We start from the raw sequence: 13,113 nt of genomic DNA on the forward strand, positions 1-13,113 counted from the left end.
TCAACTATGTTTTCTCTTTGGTTATATCTTTAAAATTTAGAATGCTTCATCTCTAACTAGTTGAACAGTATTACTCCCTCCGTCTTAATTAATATGAAGATGTTTAACTGGACACGAAGTTTAACAAAGAAAAGAAATTTTTTGAATTTTGTGGTCTAAAACATGTTAGACATTTTTTGTGGTTAAAAATCATTTTTTAAGGATAAAAATGAAAATGTTATTGAATATAGATTTTTTTTTTCAGACTGATTAAAAAGAAAAAACGTCATACGGGACGGAGGGAGTATTAAATTACACATGCTTAGTTAGTGAAGTCACTTAGAAATAATTCGAAAATAAAATGAAAAAGAAAAAAGAAAAGCACAAAATTGAAATAAAATTGGCTGGCTTCGGTGACTGAACGTTTTTCTCGATGACCAGTTGATCGGTAAGTTGTAACACGTGGCATGATCCACGTCCAAGCTGGCAGGGATTATATGGGCCCACCATTTGTCGAGTAACCGGGTCTTTAGGTGGTTTCTGTGACACAAACCTGGTACTTGCAAGTGCATCTACGGGCTTTAACCGTTAGAGCCAGTAACTGTATAAAGAACTGGGGGTTTAAGACACATACATACATGCGTGGTTTCTCTTCAGGGTTTTATATTTTCCCATGAACAAAGACATTCATCATCACATAACAATTATTATGGGGTAGACTTATTTTCCTGATGCTTTTCAAATGCTTATTTCTTCTCAGAATTATCCCTTAAATTTTCTGATCTTGAATTGTTTTGTTGCTCTATGGGATTCTTTTTTCATGGTGATTCTTGGATATGAATGTAGACGTAAATTTGGTCGCTCTAAGGTGGGGTTGTTCATTTTGTTTGATTTGTTTCTTAAATTGATAAGGTTACAATCTTTGCTTAAGAACTTGGTTTGCTTGGAGAGAAAAATCTCGCTAAGGTTAAAGAAACCGTTTATTTTGAGAATGACTTGGTAAATTTTCATGGTTTGTGTTTTTTATAAGGTTTCTGTGAGACCAGCAGAGCATTCTTTGGATTCTTAACTGTCAACCTTTTACCTTTCGTCTGAATTCGGAACATCTTGTCGTGAACCTTTATTTTTCTGTCCTCATTTCTTGGATCCAAAAGCTTTTCTCTTTTTAAAATTCAGGGTATGTTGGATTAGATCTATGTGTCTTTCTCTTGTTTTAGTTTTGTTGATCCGATACTCTGCTATTGTGAGGGGAGGGGTGGGTGCGTGGTGTAGGCAGGGGCAGAAGGGGTTCATCCAAACCCCCTTCGCTCGGAAAATCACACTGTATATACAATATTTCTTTTTTATGTATATATAGTTAATGACGAACCCAGAATCCTACTTTCGCCACTGGGGTAGGTATTGGGATATTCATTATTCTGACAGGTTCTGGGTGGGGCCTTTTCAGTTTTTAGTATCCCCTTTTTAAATTTGCACAATTTACTTTATCCCTCGTTAGAAAATGCTTTCTTTATCCCCCTAAACAAAGGATGCATGGAAGAGGGTTCTATGTATGTTCTTTATTGGTGTTGAAAGTTTCTATTAAGATGCACAAGACTAGATTTTGTAACTAATATGCTTTGATTCCGACTGATCATGAAAATGCCGTATTCGAACGTCTATATGTTTCTTGTCATTCTTATTGTGTTGTTCTGGTAATGGTTATTTTCATCTTTTCCCAAACTCTGATATAGGAAATAAATAACCTTGGTGCCTTTTTCAAACTTGCTTCTCTTTTTTGTCTATTTACTGGAGAGTAGGACCTTGAAATATCATAGAGATCTTGCAATTCTAAGTAATCTGCGCTTCGAGCAAACATAGAATTGGAAATAGCTTTTATGTTCATCATTCATTTGCTATATGATTCTTTGCAATTTTTGTATGTATTTACCTGCCCATTGAAATTAGAATCGGACTATGATGACATCAGTCAATTTTCTCGGGATCAAGCGGCAAATCATGGTTGAAATGTGTAGTTTGACTGTGTTTCTAAATGTGAAGCTTTCATTTAAAATCTAGCAGAACTTATGGTATGACAACAGCTCTAGATATGATTTAAATATATCAGATGTTAATCTAATAGCTTGGTCGATAACCAGCATTTAAGTGTCAATAAATTAAGATTATGACACTGAGGGGGTGAGTTTAGCATAATGTTTCTAATACAAGGTGCTAGTTTTGTTGGATTTGTTTCTACTGGCATCTAGTGCTATATCAAACGCCGGTGATTCTGTTTATTTACCCTTTTTGCCCTGAATAAAGGGAACTTCAACTCGAGGATTGTTTTGTTTCAATTTACGTTTTAGCTTAGGTATGACTTAGTTAATGATGAACACAATGTTATTTTGCGTAAATGTCTCGATTTATAATGCTTCTGATTTTGCAGGCCTCTTTCTGTTTAGACTATTTGGTGCAGTTGACCACAGGAGTTGTGTAACATGAAGTTTTTAGGCTGTAAAATTGACCAAAAATTCGCTGTTATTTTGTGTTCTTCGGATCTTTCTTGGTATGGTTGATGAGATATGGTGTTGCAGAAGAGGTTAGATTATGGATTCAATGGCTATCAGGTGCCTCCTATACCTCGAGCTACCAGATCGGCTAGGGTAATCTCACTTTTCAGATGCAATAGTTGCCTTTTCAGTATATTCCTCTGCTATCGTGCCACTTATCCTGATCTTATTTCCCTTGTCAATTTCTTTAGAGAAGGGGCATTATTAGGGGGAAAGCTGATGGCGATGGAAGCTGTCCCTTTGACTTGTTAGCTACTGTAGCTGGCAAGCTGCTCGGGGAGGGAGAAAAGGAGCAAGTTGCAATTGTGAAAGATGAAAAGGTAAAAGAGCACGAGGATAGATCTCTTAAGGAAAAACATTATACTGAAGGCTGTTACGAGCCGGGGTTCATCATTTCTGAGCTTGTCTCACAAGCTCCAGTTGTAAATCGTTCTTTAAGCGAACTGCCACATGCACAAAATGATACGATCTCTGGACCTTCATCTGTCACTATGAGTTCTGATTGCTCGGAGAAGTTTCCCTTTGCTAAACAATTTGTAAATGGTGAAAGCAGCGAGGAACATGGAAACCTTTCTTCAAAGACAGAACGGGAGGCATCTGGCTGTGGAGTCTTTTCCAGTTGTACATTAGACACCGAAAATGATAAACAGATTAAAATTGAGCTGTTAAATAATACTAAAGTTTCTACTAATAAGGGGGCTTCAGAGTTCCCTGATGTTTGGGATAAGAAACCTTCGACACGTGTTACTTCAGATGAAAGTGTAAAGTTATCTCTGTCTACATATCCTGCTCCTTGTAGGTCCTTTCCGGCGATTCGGAATGATGTAAATCTAGCTAATAAAGACGATGACGAAAACTCTGGGTGCACTCAACCTAGCACCCCAAATAAGGCCTCTGGGTCGGCACCACGTGTACGAGATTGGCCAATTAAGAAGTTACTAGCTTCCAAGTATTGGGAAGAAAATCTAAAATCTGATCACGAGGGGCATGCCAATTCTGGTAAGTATTTGCTTATTTATGCAATCCTTCGTATTCACTTGCTTTGTGGAGTTTGACACGAGGAGGACTTTCCCAGGTAGTGGGAAAACAATGCATGTTTACCACAACAGAAACATTGGCTATAAGCACCAAAGGTCTCAAAGGGATTTTCCTTTCAAGAAAAGAAAGCTCTTTAAATGTGGCTCGTTCTCTAATTCTGATGGAGAGATGAGTACTGATGGAGGAATAAATAGTTTTCCCACAAATGACTTACATGGAAATGCTTCCGGTAGTAGTAAAGCATCTTCAGGAGGTTTGTTCTCTTTAGAGTTCATGCTTTTTATGCAAAAACATGCACATGACTCGGTTGTCACTTGCATGCATAAACGTGTATGTGTTTCAATTCCTATTGATACTTATTTCCATCTGCATATTGACACCGACAGGCTGTGCAGCGGCTGGGACGTCAGTCTTCAATGGAGGTCGTGCGTCCTTCAGGCCTGAGGATTCCCATGGTGAGAGATTAAGATCTTCAGGTGAGTCACATATTGCACATTTACCGCTTTCGAATTTTTGAAATTGGATTTATACTTTATCGACTTAATTTTATTTTTATTTCACAATTGGGCACGCTAGATCATATATCTATATGCTGATAGATAGATCGACCGGTGGATTTGCACCTCCCATAGATATGTTAAATCTTTAGCCTGTAAATTCAATGACTGAATATTACCTCTCGATGATCTTGAATCGGATCAATATCATTCTTTTGGAGATATCACATCAATTCTTTTGTATCCCTGCTCTATCATTCAAGAGGTTCTAATACAGACTTTTTTTTCTCTTTGTACAGTTAAGTTTAGAATCAAGTCCTTCAGGGTTCCTGAGCTTTTCGTTGAGATTCCAGAAAATGCAACTATTGGTTCTTTAAAGGCATGTGAAAAGCATTAGCCCCAAATAATAATCCACTTTCTCAACAGGATCCTATGATCAGTATTCTTCCTCGTGCTCAAATTTCAATGTGGAAAAGCACTATTCATGCTTCTAATATTTTGCAGAGGACCGTAATGGAAGCAGTGACTGCTATACTTGGTGGAGGACTGCGCATCGGTGTAGTTTTTCAGGGTAAGAAGGTTAGAGATGATAACAAAACTTTACTGCAGACCGGAATTTCTCATGATTACAAGCTTGATGCTCTGGGCTTTTCACTGGAGCCCAATCCTGTTCAAACTTCCCAACCTCTTGGTCCAGACTGTCGTTCTTGTGTACTTCCTTATGATACACCTCGACCACTAACAAGGTATTCCATTTGTCGATCTCTGGTGGGTATTAGGATTATAGCCATTTCTATTATTGAGCTGCTGCTGCTGCTTCAATAACTGCCAGTTATATGGGTAAATTAGAAGTCAATAACTTCTTTCAACTCTTCGCGGGTTGTTTCTAGTCTTTCTAACCTTTCTAGTATCTTGTCCCCCTCCCCCACTTTTTTGGGATAATTACATTTTTGGACCGCTAAAAAAAATAATAGTCAACAAATGTATAGGTTTTGTATATTAAGTATAAATATACATATTGTATACATAAATATACATATCGGTGTGTATGTTTCGTATATTTTGGCTAGGGGCCGTAATTAATTTTGGTCGACGAACTAAAAATGAAAAGCCCAAGCACCCCCCCCCCCCCCCCCCCCTTTTTTTTTTTGTCTTTGTTAGTACTTTCTTTGTGGAAAGGGGGTGTCTTTAAGCTTTTAAGCTTTACTTTGGGAATTACGTCCTCTTAAAAACGTTCTAGAATCAAAAGTCCTGATGATTTTGCACTGTTTATGTGACCAGGTGCCAATCTCCTGCTACTGTGGTTCATACTGGCATTCAGCAGGGTAGATCTGATGATCATACAGGAACAAGTTTGAGTAACTTTCTTGAAAGTGACCATGAGTCAGCACCATCTTCTCATTACACGGCATTGGAGAAAATTTCTGCAAATTCAAGAGCATTGGTTCCAGCTACTGCAGTAAATGCAGAAGCCTTGTCTGTGGTTCCATTGCGGAAGCCCAAGCGATCCGAGTCCACACAGCGTCGAATCCGTAGACCTTTTTCTGTTGCTGAAGTGGAAGCACTTGTTCAAGCTGTTGAGAAGCTTGGAACAGGAAGGTATGTTAAGAAAAATAACACTATTTCACAGGTAAGGCCATTCATACACCTTCTGCTGAAATGAGCTAATGCTCTGTTGTGTATCGAAAGCTTACCTCTTGAGTTCTTTTTTATGTTTTTCAGTTATTGTTTTGTTGTTTCGCAGATGGCGTGATGTGAAACTGCGAGCTTTTGATAATGCCAAACATAGAACTTATGTCGATTTGAAGGTATAACATTTTTCACTTGCTCTTGCTTTTCAACATCCTATCGTCCACAGCACAGCGAATCCACTACAAGAAAAACTGGAATTGGCTATGAACTTCATTGCAAATCAGTCACTAAATTATAGTCCCATTACCTCTTTTATGCTTAGCTTTCTTAACTATAGCTGGTTCATTCTTTGCATAATTAATTATAAATCTGTGGAGTCTCATCCTAAAATTTGTTGCTTCTTCAAGCTAAAAACTTATTTGGTTTTTAAAGTTGCTAACTTGCGTCTTTTATTTTATTTCCATTACATTTACATTACTTAACAAAATCTTCTACGATATACTCATTGTAATCGCATGACATGGAATTTAATTGACGGTTGTTCAGGACAAATGGAAAACTCTGGTGCACACAGCAAGAATATCCCCTCAGCAAAGGAGGGGTGAGCCCGTGCCACAGGAGCTCTTGGACAGGGTCCTCACCGCTCACGCTTACTGGTCCCAACAACAAGCCAAGCAACAGATGAAACAACCATCGGAGACTTACCTTCTCCTCTAGGAATAAGATGTAGATGGGGGAGTGAAGAAGAGTTTTGATTATTTTGTTAATGTAAAAAGTCTTATGTTAAAAGAAGTATTACCAGGGAAGATAAATTAGTTAGAACCACATACAGTTCCTCGCATGGAGTGGGGGTGGAATCTGGCACTTGTAAATGTTTTGATAGAATAAAGTGCTTTGCTAACAGAATTTTTTTGTGCCAAGACTAATTTGGCACTAAATGCTTCTTTTCTTGGAAAGAAATTCTTTCTAGGGTAAGGGTGTTGTACTTTTGTAGTTAACTGGTCGTTCAATGGAAAAAGGAAAAGAGAAATGTAGTCATATTCCCTATTTGATTGTAAAACTTAGTTCAATATTATAATATGATTCTATGTTTTTTTTGGACATGATCAGTTTCAATTTTCAGATTTTAATAGATAGAACAATTAATATTTATTTTGGTTCATCTTGTGTACTAGTACTGCTACCTTGAACTACTCAGAGCTATGTTTTGGGTTTAAGCTCCGGGGAGAAACCTGATAGGAAGTGTTTCTCTTTTTAATGTACCTTATGAATCTTGATTAGTCGGGTAATGGGTATCAGATATTAGAGGGTTATACAAAGCAAATGAGATTCTTGATGAAAAACAACGCATCCATCTACACACGATAAGTGATGTGTATTACCACTTTAACTTTTAAGTACTAAGATTATGTCAATTTTATTTGTGTAAACATGTCTACCAATTAACAAGACACTTATGTTCTGGAATGTCATAATCCTTTTAAACTATATTATTGTTTACCTTATTTAAACAGGAAATTTGTTGTCACTTTTAAATGAATCATTGTTTTGATAATTGATAGTAATAGACTTATTATATGCTGAAAAAGCGATGTCTACTGTCCCAAAGTCTGACAACAACTCTTACAATTAAAAAGTGTTTGAAGTTTCACGTTTCGATCGTCTTTCTTGTATGTTCAATTTTCTTTTTATTCTCTATTATTCAACAAAGGATGATCGACGATCTTGAAATCTTTACATTTCTTTCTTTTAATTTGCAGTTCATTCACTTTTAATTGTAGTAGTTACTAGTACTAGTGACCAGAGGCGGATCTAGGATTTGAAGGGGGATGCCACAATTTTCTTCAATGTACATCTTGTTAGGAACGTGTATTTGAGTCGGGTCCATCTCTTTTTAGTTTATTCGGGTCAACATAATAGACTTTTTTAAATTTTCAAATATGAAATTACATCTCAAAAATCAAGAAACGAACATAATTAGCATCTTAAACAAGGAATGACACTCATTAACAACAAAGTAAAATCAACATTTTCACCACCGGACTTGCATCTCTTATGTATATTTAAAAGATGAATTTGCACAAGTAAAATAACATCTTCAATAAGGGAATTACACCAATCAAAATAAGAAAAATAATAGAAAAATTCTTCAATAAGTAAATACACCCCATAAATAAATGTAGAATTAGATAAACTACGAGTTCTCAAAAATAAATCATAAATTTCATGTTTTTTCTAAGCAATGCTTATGAAATTTCCATCAAAATTTAACTAGTAAAGTGATTTAAATTAAATTTAACAATTATACAATAGCATAAATTTTTATAATACACTCCCTCCATCCATTTTTATTTGTCCATTATATTAAAAATATAAGTCCACTTTTACTTGTAAGTTATATGGTTTGAAAAACCAAGACATAATTTACCATTTTACCCTTATTATTAAGTACTCCAATTCATTTCTCATTTTTTTTGTTGCTTATTAAGAGTTTCCCAAGTCAAATATAGACAAGTAAATATGGACGGAGGGAGTAATAAACAAAAGAAATTATTAAAAAAAATGAATTTTGATCTCAATCCAAAATTCCCATTGAGACCCAAGTTTTTTGATTTAAATACTCACAAATTTGAGATTAAGAAAAATGCTTAATTTAAGAGATTTTGAAGTTTTATTTGTGTGTTCTTGCTAGAGATCACAAATAAAATAATAGAAAAGTGGAAAAATAATATAAATAATAAAAAGATAAATAGAAAATTGAGAGAGCCGAAAAGAGAATTAATGATACAAAGGAAGTAAAAAGCACAAGAAAAATGGGAGTCAGAAATGTTCAAGATATATTCAAACTTGTGTCTATCAGCCATAGCACATTTATCTAATTTAAGACTGGGAGTGACAAGATCAAATATTTAATCTAATTTAAGCAAATTACAATATAAATATATAAAGAAATTATTAATATATGGGGTGTCATGCACCCGACACTTTACGGTGGATCCGCCGCTGCTAGTGACTATCTATGATGACCTAAATATTTAACTTTGAAATAACAATGCGCAGCCAGATATGTTGGCCCCACGCACTCACCATGCAAAGTTATTACCGACTAGTCAAAAATATTTAATTTTGGAACCTTTCACGAATCATCCGGTTCATATTTTTGCTAGTTTTCTGTTAAGTGGATGAAGTTTTCATCAATAATCCATATGAAGAAAGCATATTTCAATTAATATAATTGATTTGCTCAAATCCTTATAAAGTGTCTTTGTTCAATCATTTGTCCCCTCCATCATAAATTTATTAAGTTTTTTGACTAGGGAAGTAAAATAAGACGTTCTTGTTAATAGTTGCATTATCGTAGTATAATTTCTTGTGCTCTAATTTATGCTATTATGCTATTATCTGTTATTTCCTGTGCTTTGATTATTCTATATTATATGTGTCGCTTGCGTTACTTCATTTCCATATCGCTTTGAATCTCTTAGCCGTATCTGACCTCTTTTTATATTTTTATTGAGCCGAGGGTCTCTCGGAAATAACCGTCCTACCTTGGTAGGAGTAAGGTCTGCGTACACTCTACCCTCCCCAGACCCCACGTTTTGGGATTTCACTGGATTGTTGTTGTTGTTGTTGTGTTGTTGGAAGTAAAATAAGACGTTCATGATTCCCTATGGTACCAAGATTTTCACTTGATATATAAATAATGGCATAATACTTAATTTCGTGTGGTTAAGACTTGAGTGGGTATCCAATGTTAGAATAATAATTAGCAGTTTGTTATGACTGAGCACAGTGGCAGATTCAGAATTTTCGGCTCGTGGGTGCTCACTTCTTTTAATATAAAATTATTACAAATTGCATAGTATAAGTGCACAACTATTTAAACGTGATAATTTAAAAAATTAATGAGAAAAATACTATTTATATTACCATTACAAAAAAAAAGACTTTTCACTTTTTGAAAAAGAAAAAAAAGAATTAGGTTGAAGGATTTCTTAGCAAAATTGCCAAAACTTCTCAAGAGAAATTAGAAAAGTGATTGGAAAATGATTTTTCTCTTTTTCTATGCCACAAGAGATTACATAAATGTAAAAGGAAATTAAAAACTAAACGTACAAGTAAACAAAGAAAGCAAAAAGGAAGAACAGGGAAGACTATATTGGGGGTAAAAGGAGGAACATACAAAGTGTCAGCTAAAATGAGTTTGGTTTATAAAAACATTTATGCCAGCTGAGAATCGAACCCTCAACACACTTCACAAAGTACGACCTTCAAGCCAACCACCTGACCAAAGCACCCGATAGGCTTTTCGTTCACTGGGTGCTACTACGTCAACATATATTTTTTTCCATCAGTTTCTATATAGATATATATAATTTATGTTGGGGTTAATGGGTACTCGAGTACTCAGTCGGCAATACGTGAATCCACCCTTGACTGAGCAGTAATCCTTCCGGTCCATTTTATTTGTCATATATTTTTTGGGAAAAAGGACATTGAGAAGCCATCAGCAAAAAAAAAAAAGGCTCAAATAGGTCCCATTTTGGGTTTAATACCCCGAGTTGGTCGTTCGGCCCAAAGTAATGTCAAGCGCTAGTCGCCCAGTCCATTCACCGCAAAAAAAAAAAAAGGACTTTTTGTGGATCAAAAAGTCGTCACTAAAAAGGTTCGCTACAAAAAGAACAGGACTATTTGTGGCGACTTTAGTCGCCGCTAAAGATCAACAAAAACATTTAAGCCTTCAAAAAAATATCCCAAAATATGTATAATATGTGTATACTTAGTAAGTATATGTTAATTGAGCCTTCAAAAAATATCCCAAAACATGTATAATATGTGTGTACTTAGTAAGTATACATTAATTGAGCTTTCAAGAAATATCCCAAACCAAGTATAGTATGTGTATAATTAGTAAGTATACATTAACTATACATCTAGTAAGCATAATTTTGTATGTTGATTATACATTTATTATACACAAATTATACAACTATGATATATTTTCTATACATATACTTTAGAGACACATATTCTATACGATAATGATACAGTTTCTATACGTGTGATACATTTTTTCTATACATATACAGTAGTGATACATATTCCATACAACAATGATACAGTTTCTATATGTATGAGACATTTTCTATACATATACAGTAGTGATACATATACAACAATGATACAGTTTATATACATATGCTGGAATTAGTTGAAAAATGGTTAGAAAATGAAATTATTTTGCAAAGGCTGAAAAACGACTTTTTAGATTCTTGGGCCATCGGGTGTCAATAGTTTCACCCGGATGGCCATTTGTATCCTTTTCCCTATTTTTTTTTACACATTTGTTAAAACAACATTAACTAATTTGATTAAATTATTAACTCAATTTATGACTATTCTTTTTTTCACCACATTTATAGGATAAGAATAAAGTTGAAAACTAATAATTAATAATGATAGCTATTTTGAACCAACTATTTTCAGTAGCTCGGCAATTAAATTGGGCTGAGGGAGCTCGTTGTATGAGTCATTGAACCTGAAAAAAAAGAAAATGAGAAAGTCGAGGGCGTGGACGAGCAATGGTTTCAATTATCAGTTCAATTTTGTTCCAATTGCTGTTCATAGTCTAGCAATATTCTATTTTTAGAATTTTCTAATTAAGTATAATTTATTTCTATCTAACTCGAGTTACTATTCTTTAACGTTATTTATAGGCTCATAATTTAGATCTTATGAACTATGCGGAGAAAATGAAAAAGAAACTATCTGAAGATTGGAATAAAGTTGGAACATTTTTTGGTTGAATCGCATTAGAATATTCGACTTATTGTAATCATTATTATGGCCTTACTTTTATATAACATCTTTCTTGACTAAAAGTGAGGAAATATATAAGATAATTCCGTTCCAAATTTGACCAATTTGCTTCCTCTCCAAGTATTACTCCACCTATATAAAGGTAGTGTGATGTAAACAACACGGTGTGAACACGGGTTTTAATAGAAAATTAAATTAAAGTAAATATCTGACCATTTGATAAATTATCTATGTGCGATTTCACAATTCCTTGGTATCAGAAAACATTATCTGACAATTTCTAAATTCACAAACACAAAACAAAATGTTTAACATAATAACCTCGTTATCCTCATTTCAGGTTTGATCTATTTTCGTATTTTTACATAGTTAATAAAAGAGTATTAAAATCTAACTAAACAATGTTCAATTCAAACTAGCACCACGAATTCAAATTATAACATCTTAATCACTAAATTATCCTTTAAAACCTGTTACCACATTTCGTACACGAAACAAAGTGACTGGAGAATTATATATACTCATGAATTATATATTGCCTTTTCCTTACTGGCTGAACGAAAAGATCACTGATGATATAAAGGCAATTCACCGTGGATTTAATAAATTATGTATACTCATAATATATATATAAATGACTTTTATCTATAAATATAATTTATTAATTATAACAAGTTACTTACCATATTTTGTAAGCGGTTACTAACTAAAAATAATTTTATAGTTAAGAAAATAATTTAATAATATAATCATTATGTAGTTAATATATAAGCGTTTAGAATTGAAGCTTAATGCACTTATGATATAAAAATTATCTACGTGATCGGATTATGTATAAGGAAGTTACAAATAAATATTTATAATAAACATAAATTAATGACTTGAATAAAATTAGTAGTAATTAATTGTAATCACATATTATACCTCATTGATATTATATAATTTCATAAGTTCATCAACTTAAATTCATCTGCTACAAAGAAACTCATCATAATCTTTATTAATTGGGTAAAAATTTATCAAATTCAATATTTATAGTAACACGATGAATTCATGATACATACGTATCCCTAACCTAAATAGTTTCCTATATATTACACCTCATGTACAATTAAGAGACACACTAGAGATAGAACTAGGGTTTAGACCGTGGTACAAAAGATCGCCGTTCATCATGTCTTCCGTTTTCGCTATACGAAGAACCTGTAAGTTTTTGTGATTAATATGATTTGCATTCCGTCTTTCGCTTTTGCTTTACGAAGAACATATAAGTTTCTATTATCAATGTGATTTGATGTAAATATTCAATTTCTTTACTTTTTTCGCCTATACCAATTGTCTGCACAGAGTCACCGATGAGAGGGGCCTAGGGGTTCGTTCCCCCTGTCTCCCCCCTAACTCCGTTAAGAAATCATCCCATCCCATCACAGTAAAATCGTCCTGTCCCACTAAATCATTCAATCCCCCGTTCATCCTACTTAAATTAGAAAAATCATATTTGTATGTTTTGGTTTTGTAATGTTATCAATTCAAGTTTGAAATTTATTATAAATTTGTGTCCATTTACTAAATTTATGTAGTCTTATATCACACTATAA

At 34.0% G+C, this 13,113-nt stretch overlaps 1 protein-coding gene across 3 annotated transcripts; it reads left to right on the forward strand.

Moving 5' to 3' along the window:
- Window positions 1–248: 248 nt before the first annotated feature.
- On the forward strand, window positions 249–6,796 carry LOC132605720 (telomere repeat-binding protein 5-like). Of its 3 annotated transcripts, none has more exons than XR_009569418.1 (10): window positions 249–693; window positions 2,405–2,621; window positions 2,720–3,527; window positions 3,604–3,819; window positions 3,953–4,042; window positions 4,363–4,442; window positions 4,568–4,809; window positions 5,345–5,693; window positions 5,808–5,871; window positions 6,242–6,325. XR_009569418.1 is itself a non-coding variant. In XM_060318920.1 (10 exons), the coding sequence occupies exons 2-10, from the start codon at window positions 2,541–2,543 to the stop codon at window positions 6,410–6,412; spliced, it is 2,070 nt and encodes a 689-aa protein (XP_060174903.1). In that variant the 5' UTR covers window positions 252–693; window positions 2,405–2,540; the 3' UTR covers window positions 6,413–6,796. The 3 variants fall into 3 exon arrangements, 2 of the variants coding, with proteins under 2 accessions (XP_060174903.1, XP_060174911.1); XM_060318920.1 differs by having other exon boundaries at window positions 252–693; window positions 5,345–5,662; window positions 6,242–6,796; XM_060318928.1 differs by lacking the exon at window positions 249–693 and adding an exon at window positions 701–847 and having other exon boundaries at window positions 5,345–5,662; window positions 6,242–6,796.
- Window positions 6,797–13,113: the final 6,317 nt, after the last annotated feature.

This window comes from Lycium barbarum, chromosome 1 (assembly GCF_019175385.1).
Source record: "Lycium barbarum isolate Lr01 chromosome 1, ASM1917538v2, whole genome shotgun sequence".
Lineage (NCBI taxonomy): Eukaryota > Viridiplantae > Streptophyta > Magnoliopsida > Solanales > Solanaceae > Lycium > Lycium barbarum.

Bases quoted from the DNA above. Each gene is read 5' to 3' on its own strand.
- LOC132605720 (XM_060318920.1), top strand. From the start codon at position 2,541: ATGGTGTTGCAGAAGAGGTTAGATTATGGATTCAATGGCTATCAGGTG. The intron at 4,810-5,344 runs GTATTCCATTTG...TTATGTGACCAG, and splicing joins ACACCTCGACCACTAACAAG to GTGCCAATCTCCTGCTACTG. The intron at 5,663-5,807 runs GTATGTTAAGAA...GTTGTTTCGCAG, and splicing joins GAGAAGCTTGGAACAGGAAG to ATGGCGTGATGTGAAACTGC.